At 35.4% G+C, this 22623-nt stretch overlaps 2 protein-coding genes across 2 annotated transcripts; both read right to left on the bottom strand.

Annotated features, from left to right (window-relative positions):
* Nucleotides 1-20225: 20225 nt before the first annotated feature.
* On the bottom strand, nt 20226-21419 carry LOC114518723. The gene is made up of 2 exons (XM_028538723.1): nt 21261-21419; nt 20226-20831 (listed from the first exon to the last, which is right to left on the bottom strand). The coding sequence occupies exons 1-2, from the start codon at nt 21417-21419 to the stop codon at nt 20226-20228; spliced, it is 765 nt and encodes a 254-aa protein (XP_028394524.1).
* A 650-nt stretch (nt 21420-22069) lies between these two features.
* Nucleotides 22070-22582, bottom strand: LOC114518722. Its single transcript, XM_028538722.1, has one exon. It carries the CDS (start codon nt 22580-22582, stop codon nt 22070-22072), a length of 513 nt encoding a protein of 170 aa, XP_028394523.1.
* Nucleotides 22583-22623: the final 41 nt, after the last annotated feature.

Below are 22623 nucleotides of genomic sequence, written 5' to 3'. Positions count from 1 at the left end.
ATTTGCTGCAATTTTAGTTATCGCTGCTGCAATTTCGTAAAAGTGGCTACTGCAATTTGAAATATTGCCGCTGCAATTTTATAAAAGTTGCAACTGCTGATTTTAAGTACGCTTACAACTGTGCTTCCACTTCCATGAAACGAAAAATATAATTTTGACCCTTCTTTGGAACAAAATTTCCTTGAACCACATCAAAAACATGTTTTCACTTTTGGAATATGCTGCCACACTGTCATATGTCTAGCACACTGGTCTAGCATAACAAAGTAGCACTTACAACTAGACATTTTGTCAATTTCGTGCACAAGATTGATATGTGAGTTTGAAGGGTAGGTACAGGGGCAAAGCGAGTGTGATCGTTTTGGGGTGCTGCATGACTGCATTTTGCCGATAAAAGGGCGTGTCTAAGTGCGTAATTAGGGCGTGGTCGCAGGTGATATATAAGGCAATAACTCCCAAGTGAAATATTTTATTCATGTGACTCCTAAATTTAAAACTTCTAAAACATTGAAATGTGTGTGCATATATGCATATTTCTCACTACAGTATATACAGTTCTGGTCCAGTCTTCTCTATGGAATGGAAATGGAGACCCATCGTTGTTTTAAAGCTGCCCAAGCTGTGGCCATTCGGGAAATGCTTATTTTATCTGTGATATATTTTTCACAAGCCATTAGTAGCAGTTCCTCCAGTTGTTCGTCGTGCACTGGTGCGATAAGATTGATACCTGCATCATCTCTATACTCTTTAAGCGACGACACACGTTTGGTACTGCTTGTGAAAAAAATGTACAACTCCTCGAGAACGTTGAACAGCTCAGTTATAATAGTTATAATAGTACTTGATTCACAACTGTGTTCAATTACTGTATTTGAACTGTGTGCTAAGCATGGAAGCTGTGTAGTCATAGCTTTGGAAGCACAGATCGCTCAAATTAAACCCATGCTTATTTAGTGCCTCGATTATCTTCTCTAGCTCCTCAATCTCTCTCTTGCCTTTGGCTTCCGTCAGTGACATCAATTGTTCCCTTGGCTGACCGTCGGCATCCACATACTGACAAGCAAGTGCAAGGCGATCTTTGTGTGACACATCTGGCATTGTATTGGCCATAACCGAGTACATGTGGGCTTCTTTGGCAATCTGTTTTTGCAATTTGTGGCCAATTCATTGAATAAATTCATTTTGGGAGTGTGCGCTTAGATAGGTAACACAGTATGGTTGCACCTGGGTAGTGCTGAACCACCTCTTCAAATCGGGGCAATGTCTGGCCATCAACATCACAATCTGCTGGAAATTTCCTTCTTTGTCATTTCTGTGACCTCTAAACATGATACTTTGGCGTCTAAGTGTTTTCGTTACATCGAGCAATATCTCAACAATCTTCCTGTTGTGGATTAAATCTTCTTCCTGGATGAGAGCCTGGCATCTGGCCCTAGAAAGCAAGATATTGACATGTCCATACATTTTCACAAAATTTGCATACGCCAGGACCGCACTTTTGTGACTCGTAGATGAGAAGTGTGTTGCTAACTTCCAGGCTTCGCCTTCCCACAGCTCTTAAATTTATGCCATGTGCGCACTCCTACTGTACTCCAAGCACTTTCCGCTTTCTTTATACCTGGACTACTGCTAAACAGAGAACATGCAAAACAAAAGGCAGCATCTTTTGATATGTTATATTCCAGGTGAGATTAATATTTGTACCAAGACAGATTAAACTTGGACTGCTTGTGGCCTTCTCTCATAACATCGGAGGCACTTGGGTTGGTTGAGTATGCCTGTAAATGCGGTTGATTCAGACCGATTTGTATCAGGGTACATTTGTTGACTGTCTGTCAGATGCTTTGATCGCTATGCAGGATCGGGGAAAGATAATCTTTCTCATTGCTATCTTCGAGTGTCATCTTTTCCTTTTCAATGTTTTTGAGAACTTGAGATGATTTTGTAACAAGCTCACTTGCAGTTTCCCTAACTTGATTAGCAGTTTCGACTACTTTGCTCAGAAAATGTTCCTGATTAGGATTATCAGCCGTTGCAACTTCATCCATTATTTACAGTTTGAAACTTGAGATAATGGAGTAACCCTGCGCACTGAAGCCATGTGATGTTACTGTCGCCCTTGTTTACTTTGGTCTCTTCATTTTCGTCTTTGATGGTATAGCTCAACTGTTTCGCGCAATGGTGCAAGCCTGAATCTTCAGAGCTCCAGTCTGAACAAACAACTCATTTCTAGTTTTAGGTCTTTCCTGATGCATTCAAATTACTTGCAGGCGTACGAAATTTCAAATCAGTTAAATTCATTTTATTTTTGTGCCGACAATTGCCTTATTGTGCCGACAAGCATGGCATTGGGGGGTGGTACTTTTCCTTTTGCCCCTGGGTAGGTACTTTTCCTTTCTCCTCCTTAGCCCTCCATATGCCTCCTTTGCCCTCCTTAGGCCTGTTTAGACATCTTTAGCCCCCCCCTGACCCCTTAGCTTTCCTTAGGGTTTTTAGCCTTCCTTAGACCTTCTTAGCCCTCCTAAGGCCTCTATACACTTCCTTAGCACCCTTAAGCCTTCCTTGGACTTGCTTAGCCTTCCTTGGACCTGCTTAGGCCCTCCTTACACTTCCTTATAGTGCCTATGCAACGAAAAAGCGAATTAACTTTTTTCGTTTTAATTAGGAACTATGTAAATATTTTTTTCATAGAGAAAAAAGTTCTAAAAACGACATCAATCATGAGATTTTTTCACTTAAATTGCGATGATTATAGTGAAAATCATTAGACATAAAAATATCAAAAACCTGGGGCGAGTGATGTCATTGGTTGTGTATGCCTCAAGGCAAACGTCGTTTTGTTGTAATTTTGGTCGAAGTTTTCATCACAAAGACAAATAGACATCCGTATATTAATAATTTATAAGCGAAATGACAGAAAGCGATTTGGAATATTTTTTGTCACCATCTGAAGAAGAGCTTGATTTAAATAAAGGATTCGCAGGGATTCGAAGTAGAAAGAATTTGTATGCCATATCAAGATGAATCTATGGCAGACACAGAACCTATCCAAAGAGCATGACAAAGATGGTTTATCTCCTTTAACACTAGAGAGAAGATATGATAGAACCGACCCTGTTGAGTCATGGTATGTAAAATTATTTTTTGATTACTAGTATTGTGTTATTCAGCCGGATTGTCAGTATTAACAGTAGGTTTTGTGTTGTACATCTTGAGATTTTTTAACATGCTCACTGGGCAATAGAGTGCAATAGAGTCTTAAAAGCACCTTTGTATTATATGTTTGAAAGCAATATGTTTGTTGAAATTTTCTTTATAGACTAAAACAAAATCTTTCCTATATTTTATAACTATATGCAAATGTTCCATAAATAATAGAAAACCTTGTATTTAGGTTTTTGTGTGGTCATTGCAATGACCAACATTTGGGCAGTGCTCTTGAGTACAGATGCTGTTAAGAAGTTAATCCAGTTGTCCATTTACTAGGATTTGATGGTAGCTGTGAAAAGGTTAAATGTATCACACAACATCCTGATTTTGGGCCTTTGACCAATAGAGCAGTGCTTACAACTGTTGTACCCATGTTAAAAGATAAACAAGGGAGATGTAATCATCTTCAGTCTGTTAAATATGAGAATTAGTAAGTTACCTTTTGTCTTTCACTATCTTTGCAAGGACTGTGCATGCCCAACTTAGAAGTTTAAACCTTGCTACACAGCGTCAAGATTGTGTCAAGTATTTTTATGTTAAAATTGCTCCTTCTGGCCACAGCATACAGATGGCTGATAAGATGGTAATGTGGCTCTCTAGGGTGGGACAACACTCATGGACAAGAATACATACAGAGAACATAACAGGATATGCAACAGCACAAGCCGGAAGTGATGAGTGACATCACACTTTGTGTCATTCAATAACATATACATATGTATTTAAATTATGTTGTCATAAACGTTTTTACAAATTAAAATATGATGCATTATTATTCTGCATGTATATTTGGCCATTGCAAACCATGCTGAACACAACCAATGTGATTTACTATTGCTTGCCTTGTAAATGAGATACATATTTATTACTTGATCCTTAATATCATAATCTTCTTGGCCAGCTATAGTCATGAACATCGACCAGTACAATATACCATATGACTTACTTATCTAGTATAGTATAACTACATGTACATATAAGTTATTTACTAATTTCATCTGAATGTCTCTCAAGGCACTGGTTTCGGTGATGACACTTCATAGGTTGTTGGCACTTCCTACAATGTTGGGCCTTCTTCTTTGCAGGTAGACCTTCTCATGCATTGTTTTGTTCAATGATGAGCTGTGACTGGAGTTCAGTTTGCTTGTTGACTAGATAAAACAAAATGATAATTTCTAGGGCCAATTTACACTGTGCGATTAGTAGTATGTGGTTCGTAACTTGGCATGTGTAAACGAGTGCTGACGCCACATTCTTGCTCATTCACTGATGGTGAAATTTAAAATCTGACATTTGTATGTGTGTTTATTCAATCACATATGTAAGGTTATGAATCTCATTCAATTAATTGCATAGTGTAAATTGGCCTTTAGTCTATTTGTTATTGTATTTATATTTAATCAAAATACATTTATTACAGTTACCTCCTGGTAATAATTCTGTCTTAAGCTTACTTCTTTCATATCTGCGACATATAGCTTCATCCTTTGACACTCGATCATCAAATTGTCTGTTGAGGGGATCTGGTATCCTTGCCTGGTATTTTTTTAACATCTTCAAATGTTCTTTAGCTGAGTGATTGAGCATTACTTCTTTAAAAGTAGACACATATTCTGAAATGGTTAAACAATTCTATGTTAATAAGAACACAGCAAGAGCTACATTTGTAAAGGATGAGTCAAATGACAGTACTCTATTATAAATATAAAAACAGTCTTTGTATATTTATTATAAATAAAAAAACAGTCTTTGTATATTTCATTTCCAAACTACTTCCTATGTACAACAAATATATATATATAACAATTATAACTACCACGACTGAAGCTCAATTCGTCAGTTGACATTAGCCTGACTAATTGGATGGATTTATTATTAACTAATACTGATAAACATATCCCAAAGGTAACCATTCGTGATAATAGTGACAAGCCCTGTATTGATAAAGACGTCATTCGGCTAATGTGCAAGAAGGATAAACTGCCAAACAAAAAAACTGCTACATCGAAGCAAGACATCTGGGACAGAAAACGCATTTCAAAATGAAAGGTTTAGTTACCATAAAGCAATGTCTTTGCCCAATCCGGGATCATGACCAATGTGAATGTTGTAAGAAGCATGTCCTGATTTGCATGCCTATCAGAATTATTAACAACAGGCTGTACCAATTTGCTGACTTGATCTTCTGATTTTTTATCTGAAGCATTAGAATGCCCAGAGTTAGTAGTTGCACTACAATTAAGTGAAATTCTCAGAAAGTGTGTCAAAGTTGAGCATAATAAGAAGATGTATCTTATTGATATGCCTAATATGGTTGAGATGGAATAGTATGTATATATATATATATATATATATATTATATATATATTATATATATATATATTATATATATTATATATATATGTAATACTTCTTGTATAAAGTTGGAATAAATAAAGAAGATGAGATGAACCATGCCTAAAATAGTATACTACTCGAGCTAGTATGATTCTACTAAAGCCCTTTATATATAGTGTATATTGGTACAAAAACAATAGTTTTTAAAATACTTTAGTCCTTTAACTTTAAGATCAGTAATTACGCTCTTTAAGTAAGTTAGCTTGTAGATACACCACAGTATTTAATACTGCAAAGCTCTTGGTCAATTAACCTGGGCCTTCATCAGTGCAATTGAAAGATTTTGTGGTATGCAATTCTAATTAGATTTCGAGTATCTATCTATATATCTATCTGCGGCCAACGTTTTTGCAAATGGGTGTATATATATATATATATATATATATATACATATATATTATATTATATATTATATATATATATTATATATATATATTTATATATATATATATATATATTTATATATATATATATATATATATATTTTTTTTTTTTTTCATAAAACTATTGTTCTTTATGGTTATGAAACTAAAATACTAATTTTAATATTAGCTAATGGTAAAAATTATATTGTCTAAAATCAACTATAGTTTTCGAAAAACTAAAGTACCTGAATTATAAAACTGTAGTTTCTTTCAGACAACTATTGTTTTCCACCAAAAACTATAGTTTTCACCAACAAACTATAGTTTGCTTTTAACAACAAACACTTCCTACAAATTCACGGCACTGCTATGGGATCACCAATGGCACCTACCTATGCAAACATATTCATGGCAGCACTTGAACATATGGCGTGCCAAGATGGACAAAATAACCAAATGGTCAAATATATAATTCGAATTTGAAATATATTAGGCGAATTCCACATATAAAAAGCGAATTCCACATATATAAAGCAAATTCCGCATATATAAAGCGAATTCCACATATATAAATTGAACTGACTAAATGTTTAGTCAATTTCCCGTATGTAAAACGAAACTAAGATATATAAAACGAAATTCCAAATATATATACAACGAAATTTCACAGATGTATAGTAAAATTTTTGAAATATGTAAAACAAAACTCGGTAAATATATAAAATGAAATGTACTAAATTCATAAAACGAAATTTCGCAAATATATAAAACAAAATTTCCTAAATATATAAAACGAAATTTCCTAAATATATAAAACGAAATTTCCTAAATATTTCCCAAAGATTTTCACATAAAGCAATTTTATATAAAGAAATGTTATTTGCGAAACTAAAAAAATTAACACCGCACCAGAGTAGGTATATATCTACTCTTTAACCACACTAATTTACTGCCAAGATGGCGGCCAACAACAACAACAATTTCAAAGACACAATACATTTACTAGCTATCGGATTCACGTTGTTCGATGAACTTTCTCGCACTCTTTTACTTTGGATAGCCACCTTGGTGAAGTGTTAGTGTGTAGATCGGAAGAGTATGTAAGTGTGCTGGCTATACTTCTCCACATATATGCATGGCCTGACGACATCAGACTAGAATTTGTCACCGTTATAGAAATTGTTCAAGGCTAATCACCCATTTCAATGAACGGTTTGATGAATTTAAGGATGATACAGAATACAGATACAAATGCCCTTGTGAAACCAGAGTTGAGAATGCCGGGGCAGGAAGACCACATTTTTTGATACCACAAGAACAACTCGAAGACCTTCGTTCTTTACATTTTTCGTGGAGCAAGATAGCACATATGCTTTGTGTTTCTGAAAGAACTATTAGACCACAAAGGGAGGAATTTGGTATGACCGTAAGACAAAAACAATTGTACAGTGACATTCCTGATGATTTGGATGTATTTATTAAGATAATTCTAGATTTGTCTCCCCAGTTAGATGAACGAATGGTTATTGGTTCATTAAGATCTCAGGGTATTAAGGTGCAGAGGGAGAGAATAAGAAAATCTATTGGACAAGTTGACCCTATTAGGGGAGAGCTTAGAAAACGTTCAACTATCAATTGTCAGGTTTACAGTGTATCATCACCTAATGCATTATGGTGAGTAAAAGTTTTATACCCTTGGTACTTACCGTAGAGTTTATACCAGTGTTGTTTGCACTGTATATTCACAAATGGTAAATAGTAATGTTATTAGGTTTATTTCCCGTACCTTTTTATTTTTATGAATATTGTTTATCTTTACTCATTGCAATTTGGACTTTTATAAGCATATAGACGGCAACCATAAGCTAATACGTTGGCATTTTGTACTTCTTGGTGCTATAGATGGATTTTCCCTGGCAATAACGTACTTAGCCTGTGCAGACAAACAACAGGTCGACCACTGTCCAGGATCTATTTCTCAAAGCTATTCAGCATTTCCATGCTCGAACAAGAGTGAGGTGTGACTATGAAACCAAAAATGTTGCTGTTGCTCGTTGGATGTTAAGACGACGAGGTGTTGATGCAAAGCCAATTATCACTGGTCTTTCTGTTCATTAACCAATGTATTGAGAGACTTTGGAAAGATGTAAATATTTATATAGTCCAATATTTTAAAAACTTATTATATTATTTTAAATCGAATGGTTTGCTAGATCCAGTAAATGAAGCACATCTACTAGCATTGCATCTTTACAAGCCAAGAATAAACAGAGCACTGATTTCATTTATCGAGCAATGGAACAACCATCCACTTTCAACAGAGCAGAACCAAACTCCATATCAAGTTTGGATGGAAGGATTTTATCAGCAGGCACACTCAAGTCGAAGCATTATAAATGAGGTAATTGGAGGGAATGAGAACTATGGCATTGATGATGATGGACCAACACCTGAAATTCAAACACGGAACAATGTTGTTGTGCCTGAAATAAGAGTTGATCTCAGCAATGAGGAACTGTTATTTCTACAGTCATTGATTGACCCACTAGCTGCAGACAATGATCATGGGAACAAAAATATACATTACTTTCAACCACCCTAAGTAACATTTTAGAGGAGAGAGAAAACTGATTTTCTTATACAACGTAACAAACTATGTTGTCTAACATAGGTCCAGCAATGAAGTGCCACCCAATATAATTCAAATTTCAAACTGTTTCTAAAGTCAATGTTATAATTTAAATTTCAAACTGTTTGTAAAGTCAATGTTACACAATTCAATTTTCTTTAAATTAACCATAACATAATTGGAGATGAACACATTTTATCAGATGCAGTCAGATTCAGAAATGGAACATAAAAGTGAAATGACATCCATGAAGGACATTATCAAAGTCGCCTGAAAAAGTCGCCCGCACACAAGAGCAACTTGCTTATGCCAATGGCCACGAATGACTTTTTGCTAAGCACATAGCTCTAGTGTGCGCCGGCCTTAAATGTTCAACCACACGGATTAAATACATCTCAAATCAAACCACATGAACATGGTCACAGGAACGTCCAACGACACCTGACCCCAGTGACCTAACATACTAACGCGTTTTATGCACACATGTGTAATCCCTGACCCCTTTTCGATCAAGCTTTTTGAACGAATACAAGCTCTGCTGTTAAGCATTTTTAAGCCGATTTCTGGTAATATTCCACTCACTTACTTATTATGTTCCCCTTTTGCCCACATATACATAACATCCTAACCCTTTTCTCTAGTTCGTTTAATTCAGACAGTTGTTACAAATTAACCTATAACTATATAAGAACCACAATATGGTTCCAATTACCTATGTCAAAATATAAAATAAACATTTTGACCATGGTGTGAAGGATATGTTGGAATTTAATAGGCCTAGTAATTTTAGAAAAGGAATTTGGTTTGTCCTAAGTAGTTCAGAATAAACTACATTAAGAGCTTGCTAATGTAATACATAATGCCAATAAATTGACACTGCAGTATGCATTTTTGGATTCCACACAAGGATATTCATTATCTTCATCATCATCATCAGAACCCTCTATCAATTCCTCTTTAAAATTCCAGTCTGGATCTTCATTATCTGTACAACACTCCTCCTCTGTACAGGTATAAGGCTCACTTGCTGTATCTTCCTTTTGGCTCAAATAGTCATCACATGTTGGTTCAGATTCATCCTCTATCATTTCAGTTGTACCATTATACCTGTATAATTGAAGACCATTGAAAATGTTTCTGGCAGAAGCTTTCTCAAACAGTTCTATTACAATAATACTGTATTACATTATCTATTTCACTGCAATCATTTTTGTTACTCTTGGGTGGTATTAAAATAGATTAATCCAAAAACTAACAATGTGGTGGCTGAATGACACTGCATCCTACACTCCCATTCCTTTATTAACCCATTGTAGGTGGCAGTGCACCCAGATGTCCCTTCTAAATTCACTGTGTCTAAAACCAGACAATTTTAATTCTCAGTGGTAGGATACCGCCAGTTCATGGTTAATTTTAAAAATGACACATGTTCATTCTTACCAATTTCAGACACTCTCTTAGATTTTGTGCTGTTCTTCTCAGGTAGCTGTTGTTCTTCTGTAGTAGTCGTATAGCGAGACTTTTCTTGGGCACTTCTCACACAAAAGTGGTGTCGAAAGGGAATCTTTCTGATTATTTCTTGCATTGGGTTGGTCTGAAGTAATCTCTTCAATTATAATATCTGTTGTAGAATCTGTGTCCAGAACACTTGTTGTGGGGCATCCATATTTACCAAGTTGATTAAAGAACTCATACTAACATTGTTCGATGTAGGATTTGTATCATCTGGGGAATTGCACGCACTGTTCATACGACTAAAGCATAGCATTGACATTGGTCCGAGTACCTAAACATATATTGCAAGAATTATGTTATGTTAATTTGAAAAATAAAGTCTTGATATAAATCCGTTCAGAAGAAGCCATCTGACCGCAGGTCATAACTTATTTATTACAGGTATAAATAACTAAATATATTGGAAAATGACTTACCTGTCTCTTAATCATTCTCTTATCTCGAGTCATTAAATCTTGTATATCATCCTGGTTTACCTTTCAAGCCGTGTCAATTGTTGGAACAGACCCTTTGACCAGTCGTCTGCAGCCCTTTGAAATTTCAACATAAACACTTTCCTGGTCAAAGAAATCCAAGCGACAAGTAAAACAATGTTTTTCAAAATGAACCGAACACAACACAGACGTTTGAGATGGCTTAAATCTATAGCCTATGCCTCTGAACAAATTTAGTCCATTTTCGCTTTAAAACGTCATCTGATGGAAACGTATGCATGGATATACCTTCTGTTAAGCTAGTATTGTTAGAGCTTATATTTCCCAGCCCACCAGCGACAGGAAGTGTCTCGACATTTTGGACAAAATCAACAGTTTTTAACCATAAAACCCCTTCCTTACTTTTTTTTAACCGGTACCCCTAAAACTTTCAGCATTGAAAGAAACAGGTTTAAATGTTACTTTCATGTTATTTGATATACTTTGGAATTTTCATTGCATAGGCACTTTGAACCTCCTTAATGCGGATTTCCATTCAGTGCAAAATGTTGTGCGATCGACTTTTTGCAATCGACAATTTAGCTCAATTTCCACTCCTGATGTACAAAAGCGTGGGAAATTTAAAACAAAAATGCAAAAATGGTTGCCATTGACAGACGAGTGGTATTGCGTAGGGTGCGTAGTAGAAAAAAATACTGTTTATTTTACCCTTATGTTTGCCATTGAGAAAAAAGGAACAGAAGTATCAAAAAGACTTTTGGGTAAAAAAGATTTTCTAAGACAGGAGAGAGTACTACATACTGGTTCTGCGAAATGGTGATTTTTGATAAAGAGTATTTTTTTAAAACATTTGTTTGGGTCCAGAAACCTTCGAACGTCTGTTGTCATGGGTGGCTCCTTCATTAGTAAAGTCATCACTTAGACGTAGTGTGGCATCTCCTGCAGAAAGATTATGTGTCACCTTGCGTTTACTTTGCTCAGGTGAAGCTCAAATAACATTGGCGACATGCTACCAAATGAGTCCATCTGCTGTGAGTAGGGTGATTAAAAAAAAACAAGTAAAGTTATTTAGGACAAACTGCAAGAACGCCAACTGAACGTCATAGTTGGTTGCAGATTGCCAATGAATTCGATCACAAATGGAAGTTTCCTCATTGCTTAGGAGCCATTGACGGAAAGCACATCGTCATTCAAGCTCTGCCGCTGTGTGGATCAGAGTATTTTGTTTATAAAAAACACACAGCAGTGTACTACTAGCTGTATGCAATGCAAGTTACGAATTTATCCTAGTAGATATAGGTGATAATGGTCGACAAAGTGATGGTGGGGTTTACACAAACAGCAAGATCGGTTATGCTATTGACAAAAATCTACTACATCTTCCCTCTCCTGACATTTTTGAAAACTCCGGTTCATCAGTAAAATATCCTTACTTGTTCGCACCAGACAATGTGTTTTCATTAAAAACAAACATGCTTAAGCCCTATCTTGGTAGTATCACAGAATTTTCGCAGAGAATATACAACTACAGAATATGTAGGGCACAAAGAGTAATTGAAAACACGTTTGGGATTTTGGCAACAAGGTTTTGAGTATATAGAAGGCCAATAATTGCCAATGTTGACAAAGTACGAAATGTTGTTAAGGCCAAGGTAGTGTTACACAATTTTTTACTTATTACCCAACACAGTCAGATGCATACAATTACTGTCCTAGAAACTTTGCTGATCAAAATGGTTCAAGGGGAAGGGTTTTATTGGGATAATGGAGACAAGAGATGGACTCAATAGCTGGCTTATCAAGGCTTCAAAGACATGCTAGAGTATCAATAATTCTTCAAGATCTGCTCAACAAGTTTGAGATGAATTTAAAGATTATTTCAACTCAACTGAAGGTGCTGTTATCTGGCAAAATGATGCAGTTTTGGCAACAACTAATCCCTTTGATCCATATTAAACCTATTTAGCTTGTTCTGCACTAGTTGAATTTGTCCACACAAACATTTTTTTCGGAACCGTGATTGGCTAGCTTTAATGAAGGGCATTCAAGGGAACAAATTAGCTAATAGTGCATGGAGAACCTAAGGATCTACTTTCACCTAAGAACACGGATTGGCAACTATGATAATAACAATAAATAAAGGCATTAATGCAATTACAATGTTAAGTAGGTATTATACGTATGCAGGCCTAAAATGGTTCAAGCATTATCATCAGAGCCTTCAAGGTCAAACAAAACTTGCTGGATTTTCATTCATGTTTGTCTATTCTTTCTTTGAGGAAGCTTATTTAAGAAGGAATGCAAACTTTTTAAAAACAGAATGTTAGGGTCATCTTCTTTTTCAAGTAGTTGATTATTTTCTTTCTCTGATGATTTCATGTCATCTAGGTACTTCAGAGTTAGAGAATCCACACAATTTGACAACTCCTCACATGCTAATCTTTTTTGTTTAACTGAAGATACACCAATGCCAATCTTATCCTTCAGGAGTTGAAGATTCTGAAAATATTTGCATGTTGGGCAAGGATTGTGCACCTGACCAGATTTGGTCATGCGGTTTCTTTTATCGAAACATCTTTTAAACTTTTGATTTTTCCACTGACTCAACTAAAGCAAAATAAAACTTGTATGTGGTATACATACACTGAAGATGACTTTTAGTCTAGGACCTGTAAAGGAGTTTGTATGCTTTTCGTTTAGGACAGATTATCTCAACTGTTTTAGGGTAAAATGACCATGGCGGTCAACATGGCATATGTGCCAAAATGTAAATCCAGGACAAAAGTCCTGAAAATGACCACACCCAGAAACGACATAGTGGATATAGCTCTAAATCCTGAATTATCAAAGCTACAGTCTTTCTGAATTGTTTATATGGTTCAGAATGGTTGCTTTTAGGGCTGGTCACTAGAGGGTGGAATTAGCCTAAGTTTCATATTTTACAAGAAAATAAATGTTAACTATTCCAGATCAACTGCTAATTATGCATAAATTACAGATTCACCTAGCAAATTCTAATTTTCCCTATTTTCTAAATATTTTTGCCATATGATGAAAAAACATGCTTATTTTAATATATTTATTATAAATTTTCAAGGAAATAACAATGTTTTGTTGCGATACGACATATTTCATTTCATTAGAATCACGCTAAAGTACAATATTTGGATGGTGCTTGCGATGGACGACTTCATGTTTGTCACTCAAATGGTTTCCAAAAATGAGGAACCTACAGGAAGGTACCAGGGTTCTTTTGATTCGACAATTAAACCTCCTACTAAGCTGCCAACATCCTTGTCACATTGGCTGGCATGAGTAATTCATTATCTTATATTTTACATACAGTCGAACGACATGAGTTGTACAAAGTACACAAATATAGTCAAAATTACATAAGGTGTCTTTAAATTTGCATTGAATATGACTTACCGTCCTTTCCAAATTTCGCTGCAATAATACACCAGGCATTTTTCTTTTTTGTCTGGTCCTTATAAGGTCTGAAAGAAGTATTCCCATAAACATGGTTCTTCTTGTACTAGAGCAATAAATACTTCAACATTATACTCAATAGTCCCGGTTTCATTTTGATTATCGTTTGTACTATTTTCTCTCCAGCAGGTTACTGATATTTCACTTCCAACTTCGAAGTCCTGATTACTGCTTTTGCTGTGGTTCAATGTGCCGATATTTTCCATAGAAAACACAGTCTGTTCGTGTTCGCTACACATTTCACTCCTGTCATTGACAGCCATTTTTGTTTGTTTGTAGTTTTTTCAATCTGCAGTGTGATCGCAAAAGTAGAAAGCAATTCTACTTTATTTTAATAAGAGTGCGCAATCTTAAAGTTTGACGATTTTCCTACAACCATGAGTCCTGCGACCATGAATAGAAACAACCAATCAAAACACTAGAAATCTTACCTAAACAATCAAGATGGCCTCCTAGTTGAATCTTTCAGAAGTTCCAGGTAACAGTTTTTCTTGTGATTTTAACGAACAAATAGCTGACAGTCAATTTGAAATTGATGAAAATTTGGCAGAAGAGACCCTTGTCTCGGAAAATGTTGTAAATGCAGACCCTGATGAGGACAACATTGTTGAGTTTGATACAGGGATATTCATTGAGGAAATAAGACAATTGCCTTGCCTATGGAATACCTCCCTTGCAGTATACAAAGATAGAAACATCAAAGCGAATGCTTGGAACAGATTTTCAGTCATGTTCTGTAAAGAAGGTGAGTGCCCTATCTAATGTATATATACTTATAAAGCTTTAAGTAAAGTTATTGATAGCCATTTTGGCATAAGCCCTAACCTGCCTAGCCTTCTATATCATACCTTGTATTAAATATTAGGGACATTCCATTTAATATCTAAACCCCCTGTTCACAATATTTTCCAAGGGTATTCTAGGGTTTCAAAAAATCATAATTTCCTAGGAGTGATAAAATAATTTTGCAAATTTCGGAAGCCGAAGGTGACAAAAAATTGTAAGATCTCTTAAGGTTAAAAAAATTGTGTAAAAATTTCAGGGGTTAAGAGAGTTCAATATTAAGGGGGGTCAATATTTCATGACTTTGTTAACTGTACATTTCAAAGGGCAACATAAAATTTCACAGGGGTGACGTAAATTTCAAACAATTTTCTGAAGGGTAGTGACTTAAAAAAATATTTCCTAGGCGGTGAATAAATCAAGAGCTAGTGAACTGGGGGGTGTAGATATTAACTGGAATGGCCCTTATTGGATTTGGCTTTGCCATAATGGCCAGAGATGGATGCAATGATAGTTTTATTGAGTGATTAAACTATAGTTTTAGTGATTTTAAACATTTCATGACATAACATTGTAAATGGGGGAGAAGTGTACTTTATGGTAGTTTATAGAAACCCTTTCATGCCAAAACAGCCTTTAACATGTTATTCTCTCCAATGCCATATTACAATTAAAATATATGTTTCTATAGTTGAATTCCTAAAGACCCAGTTAAAGTATTCGAGGGATAATTTGAAAAGATTCTTGGGTAGACAAGCCAGGGCAACAAAGTCAGGTGCTGCACAATCCAAAGTTGCAATGTGCAAGTATTATAATGAACTTGCATCTCTTTGTGACAAGACAGTCAACAAGCCCACACAAAGCAATGTTAACATAATCACAGCCCCTGATGAAAGAGTGGACGTCCAATCGTCAAGTAGCAAACATACACAAGAGATTGTAACCCAAGTTGGAACAAAAAAGAAATTTTCAGGAAGTGGTTGATAATAGCCCCATCAACATGAAGTCCAGAAAATCTGCTAAGGAGAGGGCTGAGATTGGTTATGCTGTTGATACCATGCTAGTGAAAACACTGAAAGACATGGAGAAACCCAACATTCCTGCAGTAAGTGAAACAACAGATGCAGACACTCTATTTTGTAAGAGTCTTATCTCACTTTGAAGGGGCTTCCTGCCAAAAAAAATAGACAAGCCAAACACTTAAGATTCAGCAAGTATTGTATGACCTAGAATTTGAGGAATCAGATTAGTTATTGGTTGAAATGCATTTTGAGGTGTATTTGTAAACATCTGTTATAATTAGTTTACAAAATTTTTGTTGCAAAGTTTAATCAGTTTTTGTTGCAAAGTTTAACTCTTTTGATAATTATAGCATTTAGCCTGGGAGCCTCACTCTCATTAATGATGAGCCAATCACCTTGCATAATTTACTAATGAGAGGGAGGCTCCAAGGCCAAAAAGTAGGTCTATGTAATGTAATGTAATGATCGATTAAAATGGTGCTTTGAACATGTTATAATATTAACTGTTAAAATTAATATTGTATAAACATGTAATTTTATTACAAATATGTTTATTTTGTACATGATTAGTGAATCATTATTTATTATTATTATTATTTAAAAATATTTTAGAACGGTAGCTCTTCAGGGCCCTAACTCACCTGATTTTCAAGAGGCCATTCGTTTACAGGTTAAAAACACACTATACTATACAAATCTATACAAATAAGTTACCAGCCCCTTAAAGGAGCAGTGTCAGCCACTGCGCACTGTTTCTGCGCATACATGAACTTGAAAACACCAGGCTGGTCTTTTCAAGTTTTACTATAATAAATTATGGCGTCCAAAAGTGAATGTTAGCACGGCGGAAAGCGCGATAATTCTCGACGAAAACGAGTATTTACGCACAGACAACTGGACAAAGCAACAGAAAAGAATATATTTGTCATATAAAGTATTCTCGGCATGGAGGGATGCGAAAAACGACGCTGGTTACGGGCATATAAGTGACAGCGATTTCGCTGTCCATCTCCTGTCCTTGGAGTATCGAAGAAAGTAAATAGATTTACAGTAGTTTAATTCATGCCAAATCAGTATATCTTATTTATTAACGAGCTGATCTACATAATTCCCGTCAACAAAGTAATGACTATATTAAATTATATCGATTGACTTCAGGTCCTATTGTGATAATAGTGCGAAGGTACAAGGAAGAGAGGCTGAATCACAGCAACCAGCAAGTCAAACGACTAGCCAAGTCAATGTTGGCAAGTATAATTGTGAATATAGTAGATAAAAAATTAGCATGGTCTTGGTGATATGCTGTTATTGCAGACATTGTATAAACACTATTATATAATTGCCATATTATATAATTGTTTGTATATTAATGCCATATGTATAATGAATATAAATGTATTTGTTTAGAAATAGAAACGTCTACACCCTTGAAAGGCAGAGGCAGTACGCTTCTTCTTAACACAGTAACCGAGTCGCCAATCCAGCCAATGACAATAAATGATGAAACTGAAATTGATAGCAACTCATGCATGATGTTACAACCCTCTATGACTTCTCATGGAAGGTAGTTATAGTATACTTTTATGTTGTATATGTGTCTATTACTTTTACATATTTTTGAAACAATATGTCAGTGAATAACAGTTTGTGTGTTTTGAATTTATTGTTTGATTTATTCCTTATTTGTATTCACTTGTTTGAATGTAGTTTAACCATAACAGCTGACTCACTCAATTCATCTGTATTCACTGATGATGAGCCAGAAAGTAGTGATGACAACTGTTCTGACAAAGATAGCAGGTAGTATAAGCTTTCATAGATAATTTTATTATGAAAAAAAGTTTTGAAGTTAAAATTTCTGCTATTAATTACGGAATGAAATAATGCACACTTTATCTACAGTACATACATGCCCCGGGCACTGTGTTTTCTTTTGTATCACAAGTGAAACAAAGTTGTATCACAAGGCCTCTTACACTTCATGGTTCTGTTTTTCTGTCCTTTTATTTTAATTAGTAGATAATTTGTTGTTCAGCAACACACTTTCTTATAGAGACACCTCCCAGTTTGCTATTAGTATACTTGAAGAAAGGAGTAGTGAGTTGGATAGTGAAGATTCAGAAGGGGACATGTATGTTCTGCAGCTTTATTCACTTATAATTTTTATGTCAAGGTTTCAAGGTTTTATGTAGGTGTTATGTATAGATATGAATATTAATGATAGTTAATAATTAATGTCATCAATATTTATTTATAGGTCAATGGAATTTGATGCCATTATGAACAAGTGAGAATATAAAAACAAAAGAATTGTACTGTACATGCAAAATAAGTCATTCACACCTTTTTGTCATGCTACAAAGTATTTCATATAAGAGCTCATGTCATGGCATTTATTGATGTAACTTTTCCTTTATTTTTGTTGGCAGTTCAGCAGGTTCTAGTGATGACATGAGTAGTAATGAGAGTGATGAGGAAACCCATAATGATGAAGTGACCCATTGTCATACCATTTGTCATGGACCACACCGTAAATTGAGTCGTGGTGATAAAGTGTATTCTTTAGAAAGAGAGTTCAAGATGGTGAATGAAACAAAAGTTATCTGTGCTCTTGACTTGCTCATTCGTGTTTTTCAAACCCGTTGTCAAGAACCTGGTTGTGAAAAAATCCCAAGAACCAAATATCATCTAATTGGTACAACTCTCATTATTAATAGCGCATGTTCATCTGGCCACCAGTTTAGATTTTGTTCATCACATGAAGTGAATGGGATATATGCAAACAACCTCTTGGCAGCTGCATCCATTTTACTGTCTGGGAACAACTTCAGCAAAGTGGAACGTATGGCTAATTTTTATGGGCTGACATTTTTAAGCAAATCAAGCTATTACCAATATCAGAAATTATATTTGGTCCCAGAAGTCAATGAGTGGTGGTGTTGGATGAAACGAGAAATTCTTGGTGAATTTGTTGGAAAGGAGATAATTGTTGGTGGTGATGGTCAATGTGACTCCCCAGGTTTCAATGCCAAGAACCTTTGCTATTTTATGGTGGAGTCAACTACGAATTATATCATTGGCATTGAAATTCTGGACAAGAGGCACGTTGGCCTGATATCCACCAACATGGAAAGAGAAGCAGTGAAGAGGGGATTGGAGAACCTACAGGCTGACAGCGTAAAAATTGTGGAATTTGTTACAGATGCCTCCTCTTCTGTTAAAACGCTACTTGGTTAGTATTAGTGCTTATAAATTCTGTCATTTCTCGTTATTTCCACTTAAATCATTTCCAGTTCTTAACCTAATTGATACATTATGTGTGCAACGTCATTTAACTGTAATCATTGATGCAGGAAATGGGGGGATAAGGGGCTTGTGCATCCCAGTTTTTATCCCAGTTTTCGTCCAAGTGCCCTTTAATTTTTCAAGGTGAAAACAATGGTCCTTATGGCGTGGTGCTTTCCCCCCTGACTTTGCATTGCCATCACTATTATCACTTTTGTATCTTTTATTACAGAAATCCAATTTAAAAGTGTTACACATAGTCTTGACGTTTGGCATAAATCTAAAAGTATAAAGAAGTGTCTTGCAAAGGTAATAGTACTTAGCATATTTTGAGATTGTGTGTCTATGATTAACTCTTTTCATGTATATTATTTTGTTCTTATACTAGCTGGGTAAGCCCAAGCACATGAAGAAAATAAGAGATTGGTCCGCACATATCGTACAGCATTTCTGGCACTGTTCCAATATGTGTAGGAAGAATGACTCAACTTCTGACAAAGAAGCATTGAAAGTTATGAAGGTATCTTTATGATTATTCTATATCCATGATTATAGGCACTTTTATACTTGCTCCGCAAGCAACAAACTGGGCCAAATGATGTACTTATTAATATTTATCAAATTATTCTTTCAATTTTATAGGATATGTGGATCTCATTGTTGCACCATGTGTGCAACAAACATGAGTGGATTGGTGGCAAATGTGATCATGAAGATGGGGAACATAATGAATCATTACCCTGGTTTGACTGGAGAGATGAAGACTTTGCTCAGCTGCAAAAAGTCATTCTGAACCCAGAATTGCTCGCCAGTTTTAAATACTACACTCGTTTTAGGTAAATAAAAAATTGCAATTAAGGCAAATTAGTTTTGTTTAATTCATGAGGTGGATTAATGTTATTGATTTTTTTTGCATTTGCAGGCATACTGGTAGCATTGAATGTGCTAATAGCCTATCAAAGATATTGTCCAAAGAAAAAGCAGGTTTTCAAAGGACTTACAGTAAAATGGATATTGAAAACCACTGTGAATACTAATATTAACAAAATAAATATCAAAATAAAATGTACATTGTGAAACTAATATTGTCATATTGTTAACGATCTCTATATCCCATATATATCCCAGTTACAGAGGGATATCGTTCCTTTATCTTCAGCACAACACAAGATGGACAAACACGTCTGTTTCCCTTTCCTAAGTAGCCATATCGTGCTAATATGAACTGTCTGTAGGCAGCTTTCCTGAATGCCCTTGTGCTTGTGTCCTCCCTGTCATTCCTAATGTCTCCAGTATTTCGAATACAGAGTTCCAACACATCGAGGCATAACTTGGTAAATCTTGAAGACTGGGCTATACACTTTTTTTGACCACAGCACTTATTCTCCACTTCTTGTGGCATTGGTCTACATTGCCTACATTTGCACCAGTCTGGTACTTCTGCAGGTGAGTTGCTATCGTGGGATGGGTCTAAACTTGAAGGTGCAGTATCTCTAGAACCATGCATCTCATCAACATTTGGGCCTACATGTTCTGATGGTTCTCCAAACTCACCCATCCTACTATCATTTTCATCTTCGTCATCCAAATCATCCTCCATAATGAGTAAACTATCGATATAGTCCATGCTTCCAATCCCTCTACGAAGACTACGAATGGCTAACTTCCTTATCATCTTTTCATCCAGGGTGTAAATAAAGTCCTAATTTAATAGACATAAATAGTTAAATCCAAACAGGCTGTTTACATAATATTGTTTACTATGAACCAATTATTTCATCAATGTTTTAGGACAACAATTCTTAGGGTTGGTTTCCATATAATTTCGATACAAAACATATGAAGTATTATTCTCATTCAATGACATCATTTCACTACTTTTATATGGCAATCGAGCCAATTCTTGGATGTTTTAAACTATATACTACTCATATTGTTATGTGTATAATAATTCTTACACAAAATTGGGATATCTTTGAGAATAAATAATAAAAAAATGGCATTATATATAAATTCACAAATACAGACATACAGTATGAGTATAACTACAATTTACTGTTGGCTTTCTACTCACTCAAAAGATGGCATACTGTACAGTTTCAATAATTTCAAATACAACATATAAAGCTACCTTCACATCTTTGTGCTCTTTTTCTCTTTGCATGTCTTCTGTCAGTTGTGGCTTGTGACTTAGGCAAAGTCCTTGTTTTGTTTGCTTTTGCTTGTACATGCTGCAAGCTGACTTCCTTTGGCATTCAACGTCAACAGTCGCTCCCTGAAACAAACTCATGTAGACTATAAGCGTGCGAAGGAAGCTTCCGAAACGACGATCTTTATCTTTCCGGCTTCATATAATTACCTTTATATTTTTGCACGGTTTAGCTCGAGTACCACATCGACAACCTTCTCGGCATTCTACATTTCTGCCTTTGCAAGGGCATCCTCTTGTGCCATTTTGTTTCCTTTTCGAAGTACACAAACTCTTGCATTGACAATAGGAATCCTAAGTCAATTACGTAAAATTTAAGCATGTACATACAGTAAGGTCAAAAAGGTTAAAGAGATCCAATGACATAAGTATTTATAAATATGTAAATTTTTTCACTTACCATGCTTGTCATCACCCGTGTAAAGACGTGTATAATTTAATGTTCACTCCTTGAAAGGCAGATTGCAAGAGCCGATCAATTTCCGACAATTTCCGATTTATTTTTTGTTATGTGCAGAAAAAGTGCGCAAATGGTGACACTGCCCCTTTAAGTAAATACAATAGACATCGGAAATGTTCATCATTCTAGAGAATAGTGAGAATAGTGATCGAGAATTGATCTAAACTTCTTGCTACTCAAGCCTGGGTCTTTAGCCTCTGGGGGTAAATTATTCCAGGCCGAAGCAGCTGCATAGCTTATGCTTTTTTTCATGAAATTTGTATTAGGTTTGTCAAGGCTGAAATCTTGGTTTTGCTACGGAGGTTGCACCTTGAGTTTTAATATCAAACATATTCGTTGTGGTACTTGGCATTTTGTCATTCCTAATCTTGTGCGTAAAAATTGATTTCTTTCGTTTAAAGCGTTCTTTCAGGGGTTGCCAGTGAAGTTCTTTTAAAACATCTCGTGATCTCGTTTCGTATGTTTTACCAGTGATTACGCATGTTGCTCTGTTTTGCAATTTTTGTAATTCATCAATTAAATAATCACTGCAATTGTCCCATACAAGGCTACAATAGTCGAAATGTGGTAGAATAATGGCATTGTAGACTTTTGTTAATGTTGTTTTTGGAACTAATTTTCTCATTTTCCGCAACGTGCCAATACCTTTTGAAATTTTTGTTTGAATGTTTTCGATTTGCTTTTCCCAAGTAAGATGTTCGTCTATAACAACACCCAGAGTTTTAGAAAAACTTACTCCTTTGATTTTTGTTTCACCTACGTGGATTTCCGGTTCATTTGACATATTAGAGAGCTTTTGTCTAGATCCAGTTACCATGTATTTGG

Source organism: Dendronephthya gigantea, unplaced genomic scaffold (assembly GCF_004324835.1).
Source record: "Dendronephthya gigantea isolate DGI-Jeju-01 unplaced genomic scaffold, DenGig_1.0 000011F, whole genome shotgun sequence".
NCBI classification, from domain to species: domain Eukaryota; kingdom Metazoa; phylum Cnidaria; class Anthozoa; order Malacalcyonacea; family Nephtheidae; genus Dendronephthya; species Dendronephthya gigantea.
This window is presented reverse-complemented; position numbering and strand designations above follow the sequence as displayed.